The 23,438-nt window shown below is 38.6% G+C and overlaps 1 protein-coding gene across 1 annotated transcript in view; it reads right to left on the reverse strand.

Annotated features, from left to right (window-relative positions):
* USH2A (usherin) overlaps nucleotides 1–23,438 on the reverse strand; it is a 559,229-nt gene that overhangs the window by 523,814 nt on the left and 11,977 nt on the right. Inside the window, exons 7-9 of the mRNA XM_078392221.1 lie at nucleotides 22,709–22,802; nucleotides 3,095–3,290; nucleotides 668–798 (exon numbers count right to left, since the gene is read on the reverse strand). Coding sequence (XP_078248347.1) covers nucleotides 668–798; nucleotides 3,095–3,290; nucleotides 22,709–22,802 — 421 coding nt within the window. The remainder of the gene's footprint in view (nucleotides 1–667; nucleotides 799–3,094; nucleotides 3,291–22,708; nucleotides 22,803–23,438) is intronic.

Consider the following 23,438-nt stretch of genomic DNA (forward strand, 5'->3'; position numbering starts at 1 on the left):
ATTCAGGCCACTGAGCAGCCGTGGATAGGTTGTGAGCTGAGTGGATTTCTTTTTTAAAAAAAAACTTTATTTTCCATTTTTACAGTTTTACAACACTGTGGCCATAAGGATATAGAACAATAGAAACTTTACATCCCTCCATGAACCTGTCTTAATTTTGAAACAAGAAACTTTTTTTGCCCCAAAGTAGTTGTCTTTTGATTAAAATCTTGCAAGAAATTTTATTTATTTATTTATTTATTTATTTATTTATTTATTTATTTAAAAAAGCAGTCTATATTAGGACAGGAAATTTAGGAGACTCATAGGGTCACCATGAGTTGAAGGTGATTTGATGGTACCTAAGAACAAGAACAACAACATTTGTTTGCACATATGGTGACATTTTAGGGTCCAAACTAGACAATACAGTTATTATGTTTTAAGAGATGAACCTCCCTGAGGTGATCAGGACATCTGATTGTCCTAGACAGAGCTTGCCGCACTCTGAATTTTGAAAATGAGTATGGCTTTGTATTACTATTGGATGTGAGAAGGTAAATGTAGGCTTCATTTGCAAGTCTGATTGTGCTTTGAAGGAATTCTGTGCCTGGAGGGAAAAGATAATATCAAGAAATACACATTTTCCCTATTATGTGATTTTATTCTAGAGGTCAATACTACTTACCTTGTCACACGAGTGGCTACTGTTTTTCGTGCCTGCTGTGCAACATTCACAAGGTTTACAAACATCCACAGCTGAAAGAGTTGCATCTACAGGCCGATAAAATAAATCCTTACACAATTCACAGTTTCTTCCTGAATGAAGAAAAGGTTATGCATTATAGCTTCAAATTCATTAAAATTAGTTGTATAATTCAAAATTAAAGACTATTCCTTTGAGAGAATTCTATAATTTTCAGGACGTCCATTTTAATGCACCTTTCATCTCTACCTGCCAATTTAGTGATCCAGAGCATATGAAACAATGAACCTGTTACAAAGTGTTTTTTACTCCATTAAACTTCCATCTGTTACATAACACAACACTCCTATAAAGCTATCCTACGTGGATATCTATTCTATAATTTTTTTTAAAGGAGTTACACTTGAACTTCAAGCTTTCCATACTATCCTTAGGGAAAGCCAAGACTATGTAACTAATTATTTTAAAAATCACATGACATTCTCAGCTAAGTTGCACATTCAGCTTGTTCACCTTGTGCTTTATAGATTTCCTCAGGGATATAAATCTTTACTTGTCTCATTCTCGCAGGAAGGACAAGGAGTTGTATCATCCCTTGCACCTACAAGAAGTTGAGAAATTCTAGGTACCCTTAATAAGAGTCCTTCCATTGGGTGGTAATTTACATTTTTTCTGCAAAATTGTGAAACTTGCATGAATTGCAGAGATTGCCCGAAGATAGGATGACTGTTTAAGGATATATTTGTTTTTTGTTTGGCATTTTTCTTCATAATCTACCAGTTCTATGAGTCTTGGTTACTGAATATGGATTATCTTCTCAAAGAGAAAGGGATCTTAGAGACTTTTTATACAAATTACAGCAGTTTACAGGAGGAAAAACAGAGTTTATTTCTTTATTTATTTAACTCATATCCCACCCACTCTACCCAAAGGTCTCTGGGCAGCTTACAACAATTAAAATACAATTAAAATAGATACTCTAAAAATTGCCATCAGGACCCACAGTTGATATTATTTCAATTAAAAGCCTTCTGGAACAGGAAGATTTTGACCTGGCGCCGAAATGTCATCAGCGTCAACGCCAGACGAATCTCAGTCAGTTGGGAAGTTATTTGTCTTCCTGGGGCCAAGGAATCTTGTGGGGCTTAAAATTCCTCATTCAGGTAACCTTGTTGTGTCAAGATGGCCCAAATTAACAAGAACAAGGAATTTAGCAAGTATTCTTTCCATCCATATAGTTCAAAGTTGGGGGTGATCAAATTACTTTTCATATATGTGACATGAAAAGGCAGTGTGTGTGTGTGTGTGTGTGTGTGTGTGTGTGTGTGTGTGTGTGTGTGTGTGTGTGTGTGTGTTGTGTGTGTGTGTGTGTGTGTGTGTGTGTGTGTGTGTGTGTGTGTGTTGTGTGTGTGTGTGTGTGTGTGCACGCACGCACGCAAGCACATGCTCATGCGCCTTATATGCTATATGGAAGGATCCATGGTTACCAAGAAAACAGATATGAACACGTGTCTCCAGTTCTGGCACATCTCCACTAGCTTCTTGTTCAATTCTGTGCTCAATTCAAGCTGCTAGTAATGTATTTCCTATAAAGGCCTTAATGGTTTAGGAGTCTGATACATGCTGGAACATCTCTCCTACAGAACAGCTACCCGTCCTTGCAGTCATAATTGTTTAAAAAAGCAACATATAAGGACACCACGAAATCAGGTGTTTTCAATTATGGCCTCATACTTTTGGAATAAATTACAAATAACAGTTCACCAGATGCCTTCCCTCCCAATTTTTAAGAATCTGCTTAAAGTGGAATCATTTAAAGATGCCTTTTATTAATGTGTGCCATTTGATATCCAGTTTATGTCAGATACAGCAAGTTGTGGTTTTATTTTATTGCTAATTGTTCATCAATATTTATTATTGGTATTGCATCATCTGTAGTTTACATGTGTTGGTTGTTAATAGTGTGTGTCACGCTATTGGGTGGTATACAAGTTAAACAAACAAGCAAATGTGATGATATAGTGCACCTTGCTTTGCCGATAGATGCTACACCCCTCCCTTTGGTGACTATACTGCTGTTTAGCTCAACCTTCTTTTAATTTGGGCTACATAATTACATTGTATATGCCATGATGGCCTGCACTTTACCTCATATACACTATGCTGCATGTCTGCTTATATGAACCAGTCCTAGAGCTCCATATTTCAAAGTCTCCTTATTTAAGTTTGCTTATTTCTGTAATGCAGATTCATATAACCCAAATCAATTCCATTTCCTGGGCTGATGCACACAATGCAAATGCAAATTCCCTTGCTCTTCAACCTCAGATGCAGAGGCACTTTTGAAAAAAAAATGGAAGAGCCAGCCACAATGACTATAGATGTACTCTGTTCTGTCGTGTTAATTACCTGTGGTGTTATGTTGACAGTCATCACAGACTCCTCCACCACCTCTGTAGTGTTCATTAGGATAAGGATCCATTGTCCTGTTGTAGTGACAGCTTGTTGCATGGCCATAACATTGACAAGGTTTGCAATTATAAGCATGAACTTGATCTCCTGGATGAAAAGGCTTGTCATTGTACAGTGGCCAACAGTGATCACACTGGAGAAAATAGGGAATAATAAAGAGATTATTATTTGGAATATCGAGCTATGTATGTGTATACCATACTGTGTATTTCATGTGCTATAGCGCTGCATTATCGTAGAAGATGCAAATGATGCTTTGCCCAAAACACATCTTCCACAGGACCTCTATTGTAATCCAAATGGAATCTTAAGCACATATACTCAAAACTGAATCCTGTTCAGTGGGAGCTTGCTCTTTGGAAAATGCTCTTTCAAATGCTCTGCCAACTTTAATTCTTGACTCTCATCCAACTAGTTCATGTATACTTTACAATGCACATGCCTGGAGTCAATTTTACCTTATGGTGACCCTTCCCAGGGTTTTCTAAAGTACTCAGAAGTGGTTTATCAATCCCTCCTTCTAATAGTACTCTGGGACCAATCATCTTGCCTAAGGCCTCACAGGTTGAGTCTTCTCCCAGGAGCTGTCAGCTGAGTTATCCAACCAAAGACTGTAACTTAACTACTGTATTGCCATGATGGCATGCTTCTCAGTGGGCATGCTTCTCAGAGCAAATATTGCCTGATCAAGGGATAGGTTGCAAGAATCCATTCCCTTCTCCCATGAAATGGATTTTAACATTTTCAAGACTGGAAATACTCAGCAATGCTGAACAAAACTAAGTTGCCCGTATGGGATGCAAGGGCATTGCATGCACATCCCCAGGAGCTTTGTACAAATTCTTTTCCACATACACCAAAAAAGGTGATTTTTAAGTTTATTCCCAGATGCAGACCACTTCTGTTGGATCTGGGTTTTTCCACAACGTTGTGCCTTTTGGCCTAGTTTAGACAGCTGGCATTATCTTCATAATCATTAATGAAAATGGGCAGGTGGGCTTATGCTCGGTGAGGTCACGACTACTTGAACAATTCCTCTATGTGGTGCTTGCATGCCCAGATGCTAGGATTTATGCAACAGGGATCGTTTTAGCCTGGAAAATTGTTACAATAGCCATTATACTGGTTTTATCTAACTGGCTGTATGCTTAAATATATGTGGAAAGTTTGTACTTGCTTAGGATAGGAGATACGTACTGGCCAGGAGTTCTGGGAGTTGAAGTCCAAGAACATCTGGAGGCCCAAGGTTGGGGACCACTGACGTACCAGATACAATCAGTATATATTGATATATATCTTCTCCAGTAGTTTGCTTCTTAAACTACAAGACTGCATGATCCATTAATTACAGTCTTTTGTTAAACACACGTAAAACAATGTATTAAGCACATCTTAAATCTTTTCAACTAAAATCAATATAACTTTTTAAATGCCTCTTTTGGGCTTGGTTTCATATGCTGTCATTGCTAACCAAACGTATAACATAAAATGACCATAAATGAATATTAACAATGTGTCCGAATCCTGCTGAAACAACTGGGTTAAGTCCCATTGTTTTCAATGTATTCTCAGAAAATAACCTGTAGCGAAATATTTTTCAACTATAATATTTCACACTGATCATGTAAAATGTTTGATAAACAAAAACTTCCATTTTCTTTTAAATATGTGTAATCATGTATAACAATTGTTCATGGACAAGTGAGCTTTTATTTGTTTGATTTGTTGTTTTTGTGAAACATCTGGTTATAAGTAGTTAAATATTCTAATTGGAATCTACACAGTTGTGATTGTTAGCAATGTATTTCTAATAAATAAGTGTTTTTGTTGGGAAAATATTTATTTATTACAAGTCCCTGTACATTACACATTATAGGTCACATTCACTAGCTTTTGATGTTCAGCTATAACCAGGAAAGATGGAAGAATAAAATGCCTTATAACGATCTCTTCCATCATTCAGCAGGGAGGCTAAATAATTTAAATAAATTGTCCGTCACAAATTATTCATTGAGATTTGCTATTCTTAAACTATTCTTTGACTGCACATTCAAGCTGCAACCTCAATCCATGCTGGACAAGACAAAGTTTGGACCCTTGAATCTGGATACGTCCAAGATACTTTTGTATTTGAACTAATGAAGAAAACAAACAAGGAACAACAAAGGAATTTAGCAGACCTACGAGCACAGCATAGTATTTGACGTGGCACTGGGCAGGGCACTGAATTTACATCATAATTTCAAGAACTGTCTTTCTGGATGTTTCCTCAACTGCTGAAAAAAAATGGAGAGTCTCTGCTCATATCTCCCATTCCTAGGGATTGACAGATGGGATCAGGGTAGTTAGTTGCTGGATGATAAGATAGTTGTGACTGAAGAAAAGGTATACACTACTAGTATAAGCTTCAGGAGCTAGCAGAGCATTTGGCTGTTGCTTGCAATGTAATCATATCTTCCTGAGGTACACTTGAGAAACCAGGGTCCACATGATTTGTGGTTAGATACAGCACTTTGGTGGGTCCTGCAGGTTCATTTATCAGCCAAACAGGTGTTCAGCGCTATGAAGCCCTGCCTCCTCTGTTGGGCATCCACTCAGAGGCAGCACCCAGAGGAGGTGGGGAAGGATCTGCTTCCTAGTGGGTGACTGCTGGAGGAGGCAGGGCTTTGAAGCACCAAACGCCTGTTTGGCTTATAATTGAACCTGCACGAACTGCCAAACTGGCAGTTTGTGCCCATCTCTATTTGTGATGCATTAATGTCAGTGTTAGAGGTGCCTTGCAGCTCAGCTACTAATGAAATATGATTTGAATGAACTGCAGGAATCATCTTCAGAATCAGGTTCAAATGCTACTCTTGTTCTTAGGCTCTGGGTCCTAACTCAAAATGCAGCTACCATGGGCATACCAGAGAACTTCATGAATTGATATGTACTTCACGAGTCCCAGCTTTGTAATAACTATTGCTGGAACTTTGGTGGCATTGGCTTTCAAGGTCAATCTTGCCCAAGGCACAGAAGATGTTCAAGTCAGAAAAATGCTAATAAGATAGACCAAGGTCTCCCTTTCATTGACACTCAATGAGTGCTAGTGTTAGGATCTGGAAGCATGAAATGAATTGTTTGTGTCTTTTTTTAGCTAGTTTTTTTAGCTTTAGCTAAGTTTAATTAGCTTAACAAAGAAAAAAATAGTTTTGCTCAGAACTCAGAAATGACCAGCTATATTTTGTTAACATGGAATATATAAATTTACTTTTTAGATAAAATGAGTAATACTTCCTTTCAAAAATTACTTTTAACGGGCCTTTAAGGTGCTTTTAGGTGCATTTTGAATTTTTGCAAAAGGAAGTATTTGGTTTTACCCTTTTAAAAAATAAATATGTCTATGCTCAATATCAGAATTGGCTACTATAGAGAAGCAGAGGGTATTGTATTTTTCTGGCCTTTTGGTAATGACAACACAAAGTGCTAAACATACACAATGCAACAAAATGCTCATACAGTCAGGGCAATGATAATGGCAATTTGGCTGCCAAAAATAGGCAAAACAAGTTCCTTCTAAAATCTAACACTCCAAAGTCTACTTTTGTAATGAGTTGTGGGGTTTTTTTGGTACTGTATTCTCGAAGGCTTTCACGGCCAGGACACAATGGTTGTTGTAGGTTATTTGGACTGTTTGACTGCATTCCCCCCCTCTTTTTTGTCTATTTATTTATTTGCAAACTGCAGAAAATGTTTTCATGCTGCAGCTGAAGAATCTCGAAGACCTAGATATATACACACACACATATATACTCTCTCTATATATGAGGGATTTAAAATTACTGTATTTTTTGCACCATAAGACTCACTTTTTTCCCACAAAACAGGAGTGTGGAAAGTCTGTGCGTCTTATGGAGCTAAGAAAACAGATTATATTTTCCTATTTTCTTCTCCTAAAAAATTGGTGCGTCTTATGGAAAGGTGCGTCTTATGGAGCGAAAAATACGGTATTATTCACATCCACTTGTGATGATAATCAACATTGTACAACCTGGGGTCATTGAACCCTAACCAGCAGAATGGAATGGAACTGTCAAGGTCTCCTTTGATCTGACTTCATGGTCAGATGAATGGCTCAGTTGACCTAGTAGTATAGCTGACTTTTAGTCCTAGGCAAGGGTGGAGTAGACAACCTGAAGCTTCAGAGTGAGATTGTGCCTGTATGTATCCATATATCATGTAGATCCATTTGTTAGTTCATAATGTTCTGATCCTTTATTCAATGTACAGGACTGTCAAAGAGCACCTATTTGTACATGCAATTTCTAAACCAGCTAAGGCTATGAATATGCATGGCCTCTAACGGTGAATATGTCACAGTTTGGACAAAATGAAGACAAAATTGTGCCATGTTCAAACATGATTCTAAAAGTCAAGCCCATTTATGCTGCTAGAATTAAGTGTTATGTTATGCAAGTTATTAAATTTAGTTTTAACTATGCACCCAGTGCCTAGACCACAGTATCTATTTTAAATAATGATGAAGATACTGGATGAATCCTTTCAGTTAAGTCACAATTCCAGACTCTGTTTGGTAATATTGAAAACCATATCTACTTGGTCACCGTACTTTTTACAAACCTAAATAGGAGCCTCCTTAATTTGCTGTCACTATTCCAGCTTGCTCTTTTTGAGATAACTCTGACAACTTCAATTTTAATTGGCTATTTGAAACTAAAATCTCATATGGATTTTCATCAGCTCAGCAAAGTAAATTGTATTCCTGGAGGAAAACAACCAAGTTTTTTGATAATACAATGGCTCCTTCACAGTTCACAGTATTACCCGGCTGTCTGGGAATCAGATCTTTGGATATTCGAGACAACACCTTGCTGTTTCAATAAATACTTTCCACAAATTATTTTCAAAATCTAAGATCTATGGCCTGTGAAATTAAATCTGTTTGCCAAGGATGAGTTCATGGACAAAGCCATCACTACCACATGCATCTTGGGAAAGTTATTCAGAATTTTCTAGCTTGTAAAATATCCAGTTTATCTAGGTAGGTTTCCCTTCCATCCTTTGTGTCAAACCTGGCCACGGCAATCAATCTGAGGTTATTTCATTTCCATTCATGCTGAATATATATGCTTCTGGTTATGTTCCTGTGAACAAAGGCAGTGGTTTTAAGTGGCCATTTTTGTTTTAAAAAGTCATGCTGACCTTCCTGAAACCCGCAGGATTAGGTAAACTGTAAATATAAAGAAAGAAACAAAAAGAAAAATCCAATTTTTTCTTTTTAAAAAATGCAAAGACACACCAACAGGGTTTTGCCCTGTGAGCTTATTTTCATAGGGCAAAACCCTGTTGACATGGCTCAAACTTGGCTTCAGAAACATTTAATTTAACCTCAGGGAAGGTTTCCTACACCCCCCCTTAGGTTTTATAGCTCCCTGGGGTTCCCCCTACCTTGGGGAATCTTTTGGGAGCCTCTGGATAGGGTATGGCAGTAAGCAGAAGAGGGTAGCCTGTAGAACATCATGACTGCTGCCATTGATGTCAGCATTCAGGCTGCCCTTTGCTATGTAAAACTTGGTATCCTTTTTCCTGTTAGCAACACAGGCATGATATTGTGCAGCAATATCGGGCCAATTTTTTAAATCATGGATATAGAAGCACAATGTCCCATGTTAATAAACCACACATTAATAAACCACATTTTTGAAGAGTTAAATTTCCTGGCTTTTTAACACTGGAGCTTAAATATACGTACACCACACACAAATTAAAAAAAAAAAGATTTCTTTCATTGCGAACTACCCAGTGCTAGGCAATTCCAGAAGATAAGCACATGCTCTGTACTAAGGTTAGTGGGAGAAAGCATGTTGACCACATCAGTCCCTCTTTCCCTTCCTCTTAGCTTGACCTATCTTCCAGGGTTGTCATGATGATAAAATGGGGAAAAGGTGAGCCAGTTTTTTTTCTCACTGGGGGAAAGTGGGATATAAATGTAGCTATACTGTTAAAAATGATATGAGATTTAGAGATGCTAGTTATTTTTTTTTTACATTGTTTAATGTGTTTTAATTTTTGTAAGCCGCCCCGAGTAGAAGTTGTCTAGAGGGGCGGGGTAAAAATTGAATAAATAAATAAATAAATAAATAAATAAATAAATAAATAAATAAATAAATAAATAAATAAATAAATAGTACAAGAAGCAGTCATTTAAAACAAAGGGGGACACACTTGGTATACCTGCCCAACTATGGAAACTGAATGAGTCAAACGATTTTGTTTGAAGTGCTTGGTGTACAACAGCTCAGTTGTCCTTACCATATTTTTGCAAGGTGGGGTCATCAGTGTTATCTTCACATACAGAACTGGAATCTGAGGGTTAAAAAGTTCTGTTTTGGAGAAAGTCATTGAGAAAGGTAATGCTAGAAGTGAGACTCTGATGGCAGAAAGTGAGGAGGAATTAAAGAACCTTGTAATGAGAGTGAAAGAGGAGAGTGCAAAAAACGGTCTGAAACTCAACATCAAAAAAACTAAGATCATGGCCACTGGTCCCATCACCTCCTGGGAAATAGAAGGGGAAGATATGGAGGCAGTGTCAAATTTTATCTTCCTGGGCTCCATGATCACTGCAGATGGAGACAGCAGCCCTGAAATTAAAAGGCGCCTTCTTCTTGGGAGGAAAGCGATGACAAATCTTGACAGCATCTTGAAAAGCAGAGACATCACCTTGCCAACAAAAGTCCGAATAGTCAAAGCTATGGTTTTTCCTGTCGTGATGTATGGAAGTGAGAGCTGGACCATAAAGAAAGCAGACCGCCGAAGAATTGATGCCTTTGAATTGTGGTGCTGGAGGAGACTCTTGAGAATCCCCTGGACTGCAAGGAGAACAAACCTATCAGTTCTAAAGGAAATCAACCCTGAATGCTCACTTGAAGGACAGATCCTGAAGCTGAGGCTCCAGTACTTTGGCCATCTCATGAGAAGAAAAGAGTCCTTGGAAAAAACCTTGATGTTAGGAAGGTGTGATGGCAAGAGGAGAAGGGGACGACCGAGGATGAGATGGCTGGACAGTGTCTGCAAAGCAACCAACATGAACCTGACACAACTCCAGGAGGCAGTGGAGGACAGGAGGGCCTGGCGTGCTCTGGTCCATGGGGTCACGAAGAGTCGGACACGACTAAACGACTAAACACAGAAGTGAGACTTTCAATTGTGGATTTACCATGCTGGCCCACAGAATATTTTTGTGTATGTTTCCTCAGAAAGTAATTAATCTATTTTTTTAATAGTGCAGTAATGCTGCTCTGGCAACTATTGAGTTTAGATAATCCCATTTAACTTGGCATTTTCGGTGTGCTGGCCTACAAATCCTATCCCATCTCTAGTAGGGTTGTGTATGAGGATGTTGTAATTCAAATTGTCTGGGAATAAAGTACCAAGCAAAGTGTAACTTTATTATGTGCATGCGCGCTTCACAGTACTGGAGTTTCAAAGTGCAATAAACAGAGTTTGCCACTCTAGGGAGAACCAGCAAGGATTTTCATGTATTTTTCAAAGGCCGGACAGTAACAATAAGGGCAATGTGTTAGTAACAGGGAATGGAATGAGTTACTCCTGCAACTGGGTTAACAATAATTGAGATGATCTCTTATTGATCCAAAATATTGAATGACACAAATTCCTTTTTAAAAGTAATGTTACAAGCTTGGAAAGGGAAGAAAAAAATAGGAAAATTTGCTACCTCAGCTTCTTCCACCAGTAGAGAAGCTCCATTTACAGTTGTGTACCAATAGAAATCAGGAGTATCATTTCACAAAATTTCTCCTGAGGATGGAAAAATTCTCTAACAATTCTTCAGAGGGAGGGTCCTCAAGCAGGAATTAAATATTACCAGTTGATTCAGGGTTATTTCTTAGGAAGTACAGTATTTCCAAAATGGTTTCTCTATTGCAAGGCATTTGCATGTCTTCAAGTACCTCAACTGCAAAAGCATCCAAAGAATACGTTTCATTATCCTAGCAAAGTTGTTGAGTGATAATGTACTTAGGAGGAACGTATTGTGAATTGAAGCCTGCATGTATCAGATTTTGATTCAAGCCCCTCTGTGTCAAAATGGCTGTAAAATTAGATTGCACACTTGATACTAATGTTCTTATATATAAAAGTAGTATAAAGTAGTATTGTTGTGAACTCATTCTAAGGACGAAGAAAAGGATGCTTGATTCTGTAACTATATGATACTCTCACAGCGATACTCACATAATATATTAAAATCATTTTGTAGTACCAAATGCAGTACATTATATTGCTCAGCTTCATGCCAAAGCTTTTCATAAAAAGGACATTGAGAATGAGTCCAAGATGTGACTTGGCTTCTAATGTTCAAATATGGTATCTGCTCCTTCTGAAATCCACTGGAAAACTTTGTGAAGCTACTAAATATTAATATTGCTCAACTAGGCAATATGAAAGTACCTGTACTAAATGAAGTAAAAAGAAGGATAATTAATGTGGAATCATTCATTTCTCTTATTCTTCAGGACAGAAAAACTGGCATAAAGGCTGTATATTGAACCACAGTTTCACATTGTTGATGACAAATATTTTTACTGGCTGTTACTAACAAAATATTCATAGAAATAGTTGTCAGTTCTTTGCTGCAGAGAGTCGTAAAAGAAGGTAAATACAGTTGTTGTTTGCAAATTAGATTGCTGAGGCAGATACCTCTTAGGAGGAAAAAAAGGGTAATAATTTGAAATATCAATTCTTCTTGATGCTTGCTTTGACCCTTTGTTGGTTTGAGGCCTCTAGTAAAAAAATAAAAGTGATCCCCACAGATCTGAAGTCAACCCACCCACCCATCTACCTTGATTAGCAAACATAAAAGAGGAAGAGCCCTACACCTGACTTGTTTTCTATTTAGTCCTTTATTTTTAACAGATACCAAACCTGCTATTCTTCTGTATAGACCACAGGCCAGGAAGTTGGAGCCATAGGTGTTGGTTGTAGGGAGAAGTTAGTGACCAACATCTTTTATCTGAACTTCTTAACTAGTTTTTTTTCAAACAGTTGGTTAATTCTTCTTGATCATTGCCTATTCTGAGTTTTATGTTGGTGCACAGGTATGTATACCTAGTATATACATAATATTATGATTGCAGTTAAAGTTTGCATTGCATGTTTGTACATTATTGGTTTTTATTTGAATGCACTGTGATTTAGAGTGCAGTCATCATCGTTATAATCAAAAATAACAGACACAGTCAGTCAAAATTATAAAAACATTGACTGGTATTATATAACAGATATAGGTTTTAACCAAAAAACCAAGTATCTGTTAAAGATTGGCACAGTATGTATGCTGTTCCTAATGTTGCAGTTTTTTGTAGCTCTGTTGTTGTGTTGTTAAATGAAGATAGCAGTCCTTTTCTTTTGTTTGCTTCCAACAATTGGCACTGAAAGCCACAGAGCCTGTAAACTAAAAGCCCCAGTTAGGTACTATGTAGCTAATGCTATAAATAGGCCAATTCAATAAGAATTTGTTAATTTCCATTTAAGAATACCAATGTAGCCATCTCTCCAACCTGAAGAATTATTCCACTCCCATGATCATGTAGATAATGCATAAAAATTTGGGGCTCAAATATTACACCCCATGTATCACTCCTTCAGTTGCTGACATGTACAAGCCCAGTATTGATGACACTGGCAGCATTTCTCCAAAGCTACTGGACTGAGGAATTCCAGCCCTACCTACAAATGTCAGGGTTTGAACGTTCAACCTTCTGCAGCCAAAGAAGAGCTTTCTCAATAAACTATAACTCATCCTTTAAAAAAACAACAACAACTGACAGTCCTTTAACCATTCCATATTGGGAAACACCCAAATTAGCACAAAATATAACAAATCTAATCCAAATGCAGCTGGTGTCACACTTCAAAAGATGGAAATAGTCAGAACGATATTTTGCCTATCTTACAATTATCATGTCACTACATAATAATTATCATGTAACAAAAAGGACATGGTTACATCAAAATTATAGTTAAAAGATGCCGGTACATTTTAATTTTAAATGCTCTTGTCACACATTTCAACTTTCATGCATTAGATGCCATTACTTAATAAAGAGTTACTCATAAACAGAGTTTCTTCTTTAAAAAAAAAAATTGAGGTCAAGACTTGATAAAGCTCTTCCTGGCATGAAACAGAGATCTCACTCTGCCTTCCAAAGCATTCCTCTGGGATGGTTATATTCACAAACCGTTTCAATTTCTGTCACGTTATCTATATATTGGGGTACATTCCCAAGATTAACTGCTTCTTAATAAGCATCTAAATCCTCACTTGTCTTGTGAGCCACAAATGATCTCTACTTGTCTGTGAGACAGTCAAGTATCTTCCACACAACTGTCAGAATTATAACTTGTCTGAAAATGACTTTTGTCCAGATTGTGGAAGTTGCACAAGTTATGAATGTTGCTCATTTTGTGCAATACGACAGCAGCTGTCTTATTCCATGGATGTTCAACTAACAGAAATATTTGATAGGTTGCTTGCATCTTTAAAAATCAGATAGTCCTTGGTATTTCCAGATGCTTGGGGAGATCTTTCCTGCGGGGGGCTCCTTGTGGGTGTATAACTCAGACATTCAAAATCCAAGTTTAATCAAACTTGGAGGGATTGTAGCATAGAATCAAAGGAGGCCTCCCTGCAATTGGCATGTCTCTAGGTGCCTTGGAGGCCATTTAATAGTGTTTTAAAATAAAAAACAAATTGTTGACTCGAGTCATCAATTCGAGAGAGAAAAATTGTAAATCGTAATTCATGATTCAGTGACCTTGATGAATCATGAATCAAAGCAAATCACAATTTTTCTGATTTGTGCCCATTCTAGTACCACTTAATGTGTTACACACTTAGATCCACTTTATCCATGCTATGCATACCCAAAACAAATTCCCTCTATGAAAGTAACTACCATGGAAGCGACCGGTTGAAATCTATACTCTGCAATAATCCACGATCCACAAAAGCTCACACTAAAATAAAATCAGTTAGTTTCAAGGTCCAGTAACTCCTTTAGTTTTCACTGTTCACTCTATTAATCTCCTAATAAGAAAATAGTATGTTGTATGAAACAGTTCAAAAGAAGACATCAGGGAATTTTCCTTTTTAGAACTTTAATCACCCTGTATAAACATCTGAAGGACCATATTGTTTTTTTAACACACCTGTATGAGTCTTGAGATCTTTAGTGAAGATGTACCCTCTTCTTAGGCAACTGAGGTACAGTGGGAAGAAAGTCCTTTTGCTTTGGCCACTTCTAGACTCTAAAATACTTTACTAAAAAGTGTACCTCTCATTACCTCTGCCAAAAGGACCTACTTCTGGCAACTATCCTCACATGCCGCCTTTAATTGAGTAGGCGGTATATTCATCTGAACAATATGTTTTTAATTTTTAAAGAAATTGCATGCTTTTATTCATTTGCTTTTTATTATATTCATACTATTTTACTGCTCCATTGATAGGTGAATGAAGGAATATGAAACAAATATATAAATTATCAAGATCAGTTGAGGTGCACGAGTGAGACTGATGGTTCTAGCATCTCTGCTAGAAAATTCCAGCAAGTCTTAAAGTCAAAATGTTTTAATATGACCAATTTTAAAGGAAGTGACCTTTGTTCACATTAAATCTTCGTGTTCATGACTAAGACCGCTGACAAAGAAACAACTGAGTAATATAATCAGAAAGCGTACAATACTGTGCAAATTTTATTTGGTGCTCAACCCCATTGAATCCAAATGGGTATACTCTCGGGTTAGTGTGTATAAGATTATACCCTAATTTAAGTGTTTTTTTTTAAATGCAGAACCTGTCAAGAAACTGGAAAATAAGTGAGGAGGGGTTTCTGTTGCCTTTAAAACTCACTTCTCTTAGTTCATACTGGGATGGGCAGGCTGGAAGAAAGCACTGAGGAGTTAGAGTGACTCAAAGTGAGTGAGGGGTTCTAGGCAGGAAGATTCCCCGCCAACCATTAGCACACCAAGCCCTGGAGCATCCCCATGCCAGGAATGCCTGGGTAGTGTGACTGAGTGGTTTGTGCAAGCCTCTCTGTCCCAGCCATAATCTTGACAGAACCACAGCTCTTGCTAGACAGCTTGGTGAACTCCAGATCATATTAAATATTTATAATTAGTCCTCACAAAGTACCATTTCACAATACTTGTTCTAATTAAAAAGACAGTGTCAACTTGAATTTTTAAAAGGCTTACTTTAGAAACTTAATATTAGTGATAGACCGTCATTTCAACAGCAGAGGTTCAACTTTTCAAAAGTTGATGGGATCAATCTAATATTTTGTTGGTTTCTAATCAGCCTTCAGACCATATATATATACTGTATAAAGGACACTCAAGCCTAAATCTTGTAACATTTCCTTTCAAACCTTTCTGCATGTACAAATGCAAGCTTTTCACTCCTTTTTTTCTCGCAATCTTTGCTGTAATTATACTGTTAAATGTCCTCTTACAAATCCACTGGAACAGTGTGATCATCGTATGTTTTCAAGTTGCTAAAAGCAAATCATAATGTGTGACAGAATTTAAAAATAAGAGATGGAATTTTGTTTATCAAGATGAAATAGGGATTTTTTTTTATTTTTTGGCAACGGAACCATTTTCGCTATAAAACAGAGACGAAAGTGAGGTCTTGAGAAGACTTGATGGAAAAAGCAGGGGAGTGTAAAGTACTGAAAAGGTAAATTTGTGATAGCCTTTAAAAGAAGTATATGAGAAAAGCTTAGTGAAAATCCACTGTTATGGCAGAAGAAATATTTGGCTGTCATTCCGAGTCAGCCCTTCTAGTGTCTGGAACAGGGAATTTAAAATGTTAATATTATTAAACGGGTTTGCCATCTCCACTGAGAGTTAGGACTGTCCCTTCTACATCATCAAAAATTAGGATGACATTATTTGTCCTAAATTTGCATATTCAAATGTGGGTGAGGGGTGTAGATATTTGCAAACTCAAAAGTAATGCTCACAATTAAAATGATGCACAGTACATCTCACCACCACGGGGAAATCTATGACTGGGTACCCGTGTGCCTGCTTAATCAGCTTTCCTTGTGTTAACCATTGAGGCAAAAATTCACTTTTAAATGAGATGCGAACAGGGCGACCATTCAAGTGGACACATTTTTCCTTATCAAAAGTAGCTAATTATGTGGAAAAGAGAAAGGAGAGTAAGTACGGGTAGGCATTCTATAACCTGCATGTGGTTCTGTCCTGTCAGGTGGCATAATAAGGCCTTGTGCTTTTTGAAAGTAATTTGGACTTGTTATGCTGCTGCATCAGTAAGTTTTCTGCGCAACATTTCTGGAAATGACCCCAAAAGCTACAAGCCAACCTCCCTCCTATGCCACTTATAAAAAGTGTTGAATGAACTTCTGAATAGCTCAGTACTTTACGCATCTGGCTGCAGAGTCAGAAGTTGGGAATTTGATTCTCTACTGTGCCTCCTTGACAAGGACTGGACTTGATGGTCCATAGGGTCTCTTCCAGCTCTGTTCTAATTCCAGAAGAGACAGGCTTTAGACTTGGCAAGAGTTGTATGGCCCAAATCTTAAATACAGAAGATGGTTTTGAAACACATAAAATAACTGGAGCAGCATTTGTCACCTCTTCATGGATTGCTGCCTTGTCATGGCAAAGGGGCTTGAGTAACTCAGAGAAGCTATGGGCTATGCCGTGCAGGAACACCCAAGACGGACAGGTCATAGTGGAGAGTTCTGACTAAACGCAATCCACCTGGGGTAGGAACCGGCAATTCCACTCCAGTATCTTTGCCAAGAATGCCCCATGATCAGAAACAAAAGGCTAAAAGATATGACACTGGAAGATGGGACCCTCAGGTCAAAAGGCGTCCAACATGCTACCGAGGAAGAGCGGAGGACAAGTACAAGTAGCTCCAGAGCTGATGAAGTGGATGGGCCAAAGCCGAAAGGACGCTCAGCTGTGGACGTGTCTGGAAGGGAAAGGAAGATAGGAGGGCCTGGCGTGCTCTGGTCCATGGGTTCATGAAGAGTCGGACACAACTAAACGACTAAACAACAACAACAACAACAACAAAGCATTTGTCAACCTTACAGTGATATAAGATACTGTCCACCACCAAGTGCTGCTCAAGAACCCCTACCTTTTCCCTAAAGAGCATGGACTAAGCAAAATGGTTGCTGCTCTACTTTTAAAGTGAAGATCCTTTGTTGAATTTCAAGGAAGGCACAGTCACTGTGAAATCAAAGGAATGGTTTCCCACAGAGTAGTGTTCTGGCACCATTGTTTTTTCACATTTACACAAATGGTTAACCAGCATTCCCATACTCCAGGAGCTTCTTCTATGCTGATGATTTTGCCTTGGCAGTCCAGGGGATACCTTTGAAGCCATCAAGCACCAGATAACGTCTGCATTGGAAGATCTTTCAATCAGCTGAAATCAATCCTTTAAAAACACAGGTCTGTGCTTTCCACTTAAAGCACAAAGAAACAGAGAGGAAGCTCTGAGTTAAGTGGGAAAACTAGATTTTGGAACATTGCCCTAACCCAAAATATTTTGCCATTGCTCTGAATTGAACCCTGACTTACAAAAAACGTTGTCTAAACACTGAACAGAAAGTTGCCACCATAAATAACATAATAGGGAAACTGGCTGGATCAGACTGGAGTGCACATTCTCAAACAATAAGAACAACAGTTTTGTCCCTCCAGAGCAGAATATGTAGTGCCATATGGTAGAAATCAGTACATGCCAAACAAGTTGATGTAGCTCTTAATAAATGATGCAGGATTATTATTAGTTGTTTGCAACCTACCCCCATTGGAAAAAAAGTCTATTATTTTGCTGAGATTGCCCATCCAGAAGTACGTCAAGTGGTGCTAATGAATAATAAACAAAATAAGATAATACAGCATCAAGCCCATCCACTTCACGGACACCAACGCCCTGGATAAAAGCTAAAATCAAGGAGAAGTTTTCTGCATGTCTAACTCTTATGAAATATTGGTTCAGCCAAAAGGGGTTGGACTAAGAAAGAGCAGGCTGTGAGTAAGAATTTGAATCCAAAAGAGTGGGAGAGCTGGGGAGGCCAAAGCTGCTGTTGCCATTTAGATAACTAAGGCACTTGACAACTTGGTCTAGGTGTAATTCCTATATGTTTGTGTTGGAGGGGTGAATCCACATAATGAATTCATGTAGATGCAATTGAATTGATATTTTATTAGACTTTGCATGTGCAGCTGACTAAGTTCAAGTGTCCCTTTGAAACTCAAAGGCGCACTTGAACTTTGCAATTTTACTGTAAATTCCCCTTAGAGGTAAAATAACTAGATAAGATTACACAAGGAACTTTATTGAGTTAGTTCTGCTAACTCCTGTATTTCTGAGAAGTAATTTTGCTATTCCTCTGTTGCCCACAAAGTAATTTGTTACATTTAATTACTTTACTTCTGACTCTTTGCTTCCAAGCTCTACATAACGCTGTAACAGTCCACAAGATCCGGCCATTACAGAGTTTTTTTAAAAAAATTAGCTGTTCCCCAGCCCCCCCCCCATTGTTGCCACACTGCCATGCTTTAAATTGTAAGCTCCTTTTGACAGAGATCTGGGGAGGGGGGGCGCAGAAGTTTCCTGCAAACACAGGTTGATGGTGCCATATTTATAATAATACAAATCATGAAAGGAATATTTTCTTACTTTGATTATTTTATCCCCCTTATCATCTATTTTTGTCATAGAAAATCATGGAGCCAGCAAACAAAAGGTGGGGAAGGAGTGGATAAGAAAAGGCATGGGGGAAAAAACAGAAAGGAAAGAAATCAAACAGTACTTCTGTGTTTGCCATGGGCTTAGTTCAAGTGCTGTGACTGAAGGCATCTTCAAAGGGTTCCTATGGCAGAGAGAGTATGAACAAGGATCTTCTGGGACACTACATCTGTGCCCTTAACCTTCGGCTTCTCTAATGTTTGGCAAAGTCAGTTAAAAACATTCCTTTACACACCTTCCAATGTCAAGAACTGGAACATTATCAAGGTTTAACTGTGCCATCACTTGCCAAATTGGCTGCAATCTAATTCACAAAAGCCCTGTTTATGAAGTATTACTGTAATGGCTAGCAGGGCAGAGTGAAATTGAGGGCATATTTTCATTCTGGAATAGATCCAGTTCTGTATTTTATTTTATATTTTTCAAAAACCTTTACTACAGCTTCCAGAAGGGAAAAATTGTCATAAATCTCTGAATTATACACACATAAATGCTGTAATTATATATAAGAGTGGTATCTAACAAATTAGGAAACATTTTCTGCAAAAATAATTTTGTGCTATGTAGTTTTTTGGTATATTGCTCACTAAATGCCTGAAAAAAAGTTATATATTTATAAGGGTTGTTCATTTGAGGAAATTCATTCCCAGTGATGCAGTGGGATCTCTGTTATGCACTTTGTCTGTTTCTTCTGCCAATCCTTAACTGCGTACACACAGGGCTGGGTAAACTACATCTCTAACCAATAGCAAGGACAGGAGATAAACACATCTCTTCCATTGTCTAATGTTCCAAACTAGGAATGTAAATCTTGAGTTGCTTTATCCTTCCAAGGCAAAAGAGGAGGCACTGGGGCTGGAAAGGGGGGAAAGAATCTCCATCCCAAAAAGTGAACTTTTTGGGATGGAGGGTTAGATCAGAGAGAGGTCAGGTAGAACTGAGAAAACAGGGACTGTAAGGTTTGCAGATGGTAAAATTCAGTTCAGTAGAAGGACAGGACAGTCAGCATGGCCCGAAATCAATGTTTCCCCTTTCTGAGGGTGATGATAGGCAGTGTAGTGACCATGCAGAAATGTTTGAGCAATAGCTTGGAGACATGGTTTACGCTTAGCCAAACCAAGTGCCCCAGCAGAGAACTTCCAAGTACAGTGGTGCCTCATTTAGCGATCGCTCTGATGAAATTGCTTTGCGATGGACTTTTGGCCATCGCTGGAGCGATCACTTAGCAATGGCCCCTATGGCTAAAATTCACTTTGCGATGATCGCGGGGAAGTGATCATGGCAAAGCGAACTTTTTAAAACAGCTGATTGGCGGTTCCAAAATGGCTGCCACAAAAACAAAATGGCCACCACTGTTTTGCTTCGCTGTAGAGGCACCCAAAATGGCCACCGCTATGGAGGAATTTCGCTTTAAGGTAAGTTTTTAGCCCATAGGAACGTATTAAACGCGTTTTAATACGTTCCTATGGGCTTTTTAATATCGCTTAGCGATTAAATCACTTAGCGATGTTTTTTCCAGAACGGATTAACATCGCTAAGTGAGGCACCACTGTATTCAAGGCAGGATAGTGCCATGCTTAGCCAGACAGGCTCCTCCAGCACAGAAGAGGAAAAAGCAACATCAGTGTCCATTGATCTTGTTATTGATAGTAATGTTAAATAAAAGCTGAAACAGAGGTGCAATCCAAGACTGTCATCTGCTTCCCAGCCTAGTAGCAGTTTTTTACTCCAAATGAGTGGGTAAAAAAATGCATATTGCAGCGCACACCCTTTTTAAAAGTAGAACTGCTACTGAGCCTCTCGGCCCAGTGGCTAAACTACAGTTCTGCAGACAAGACTCTGCTCACAACCTGGTTCAATCCTGGGCTTAGGTAGCTGATTCAAGGTTGACTCAACTTTCGATCCTCCTGGGTTGGTAAATTGAGTACCCAGGTCACTGGGGACACCCCCAGTGTGTTTCTGCATAATTAAGTTGTAAACTGCCCTATAAGCACTATGGGGAGATATATAAGCAGCACACTTAGCTTTGCTTTACTTTAAAGAAACTGGACTGTGGTTACAGAGAATGAATGACACTCTGCAAAAGCGTGGTGCTGCCTAGGTGGGGACTCTTTGCACGCCCACTCAAAGATTTACAAGCAGGGGCCTCACAAGAGGATGGGCAGGACTGGCTCAATGTGAGTTTTTAAAACAGGCCTCGTGGCATACGCCATCCTCCCCCCTGCATGACAAGCAGTCCACCCTCCCACCCAGGGTAAGAATGAGAGTAGCTGGTTGCTTCAGGAGCGGGTGGGAATTTTTGACCTGCACCAGATTGGCTCTAGGCTGCAGGTTGCTTTTTACCTGTCCCATTCTTATTCCCAGGGATCACATGGGAGCTAAATAGGTCACTGGCAGTACAGTCACAACGGCAGGTAGTGTTAAACAGGGTAGGTTCAGGTGAGTTCTAGAGTGGGCGCCCATAGGATGTGAGGGACCCCTCCTCTCAGAATTGCATTTACAGCAGGAACTCCCAGGAGCAAAGGGCTGGATCAATTAGTCAAGAATGAAGTTGGTTCCAGACCTGTTAGCACTACAGCTGCCCCCCTTGTTAAAAGGGGGTAGTTAAAAGTTAAATACAGTGGCACCTCGCTTAATGATGTTAATTGGTTCCCAAAAAAACATTGCTATGGGAAAACATCGCTAAGCGAAACACCATTTCCCATAGGAATGCATTGAAAACTGGATAATCCGTTCCAATGGGAACAGATTACCGTCCTTAAGCGAAAATCGCCATAGGAAACATCGCTAAGCAAAACGCGGTTCCCCAATTGGAATGCATTGAATAGGTTTCAATGCATTTCAATGGTTTTGACAGGTCCCTTTTCACTATTTTTAAAGTGTCTTAAAATGTTCAAAAACTGTTTAAAATGCTTGGAATTGTTAGTGCACCTTGTAAAATCTTTGCAAACAGCTGTCAAACCTACAGTTCAATGCATTCCAATGGGGGGGAAATTCACCAAAAATTAACGAAGCATCAGAACAAAGCTAAATTAAGTTTGCAAAGGTTTTACAAGGTGCACTAACGATTCCAAGCATTTTAAACAGTCTTTGAACATTTTAAGACACTTTAAAAATAGCGAAAACAGACATCGCTAAGCGAAACAGGGAGACCTAAACTGTCATCGCTAAGCGAAGCAAGGTCCCGAACATCGCTATGCGAACTTTCCCCATAGGAAACATCGCTAAACGGAGCACAAGATCGGTGCAAAAACCTCATCGCTAAGCGAATACATCGTTAAACGAGGCAATCGCTAAGTGAGGCACCACTGTAGTTAATAAAGTTGTGCCCCTAGTTTTAACCCATATTACTGTGTCTTGTCTCATTATTTTGGGTTGGATGGGCAAAGGAACACAGGGTGTGTTCTTTTCAACAGACTCTGCAACCCTCTGTTTTCTTGGCAACCAGTGTCCCAACATTTGAAGATGGTCTGTAAATGTGGTGTCCACTAATTGCCTTAAAATGGCAACCACCATGGTGGACATTATTTGGCAACTTGCACTTGCCTTGAAAGACTGCTGAAACAGAGGTCTATGCATAGATTGTAAATGTTTTCATCACATGGACCTCTGCATTTCAGATCAACACTGCTATAAATAAATGTTTGTTGCAAACCCAATAAAACTTGGAAAATTCATGTACTGTATTCAAATCTGAGAACTCTTAATTCTGTTTTAAAGAAACTCACATTATTGCCTTCAGTGTAGCTTTCCTTAGAGCAAAGACATTTGTATGGATTAGTACTTGTATCACAGTGATCAGCATGGCCAAAACAATTACACCTGTAAAAAAGAAAAGAAAAGAAAGCTATTGAGAAAGCAGCATTGATATATCCTTTGAGAGGGCATTATCTTGTTATTTTTACACTGTCATGAAAGTAATTATCTGCTTCTGTTAAGGATAACTATCTCCAAAAAAAAAAAAGAGAGAGAGAGAGGCGGGGGGGCTTTTAAGTACAGTAACCATTTCGTGTCTCTCTCAATTCAGCATTTATAAATGTCAAGTAAGTGGTGCTTTCTGAGGGCACAAATTGACAGTACATGTTGCAGACCAACCATTAAGTGATCAAATGTGCATTATGTGCTTTCATTACACACTAAGCAGATATAAGGCCCTAATTATTAATTACAGTTAACGCCTGTGTTTTCAACATTAGGCCTTCCATCCACAGTGGCAGAACTCCTTCAAGGCATTATTAGTACTCTTCATTTATTTATTTCGCTATCTTTCATATCACTTTGCCTTCTCAAGAGTCCCCCAAAAAACATGTAACAACTAGGTGGATGCATCTAAAATAACATAAAGCACCACATAAAACTAACAAAGAAGGCAGGAACATTCTAAGCAGTTATCAATTTAATACAAAAACCAGCTTAGCAGTGCACCCAAGACGTTAATGGAACAGGAATGCTTTAACC

The sequence above is a fragment of the Pogona vitticeps genome, chromosome 1 (genome assembly GCF_051106095.1).
Source record: "Pogona vitticeps strain Pit_001003342236 chromosome 1, PviZW2.1, whole genome shotgun sequence".
Classification (NCBI taxonomy): domain Eukaryota; kingdom Metazoa; phylum Chordata; class Lepidosauria; order Squamata; family Agamidae; genus Pogona; species Pogona vitticeps.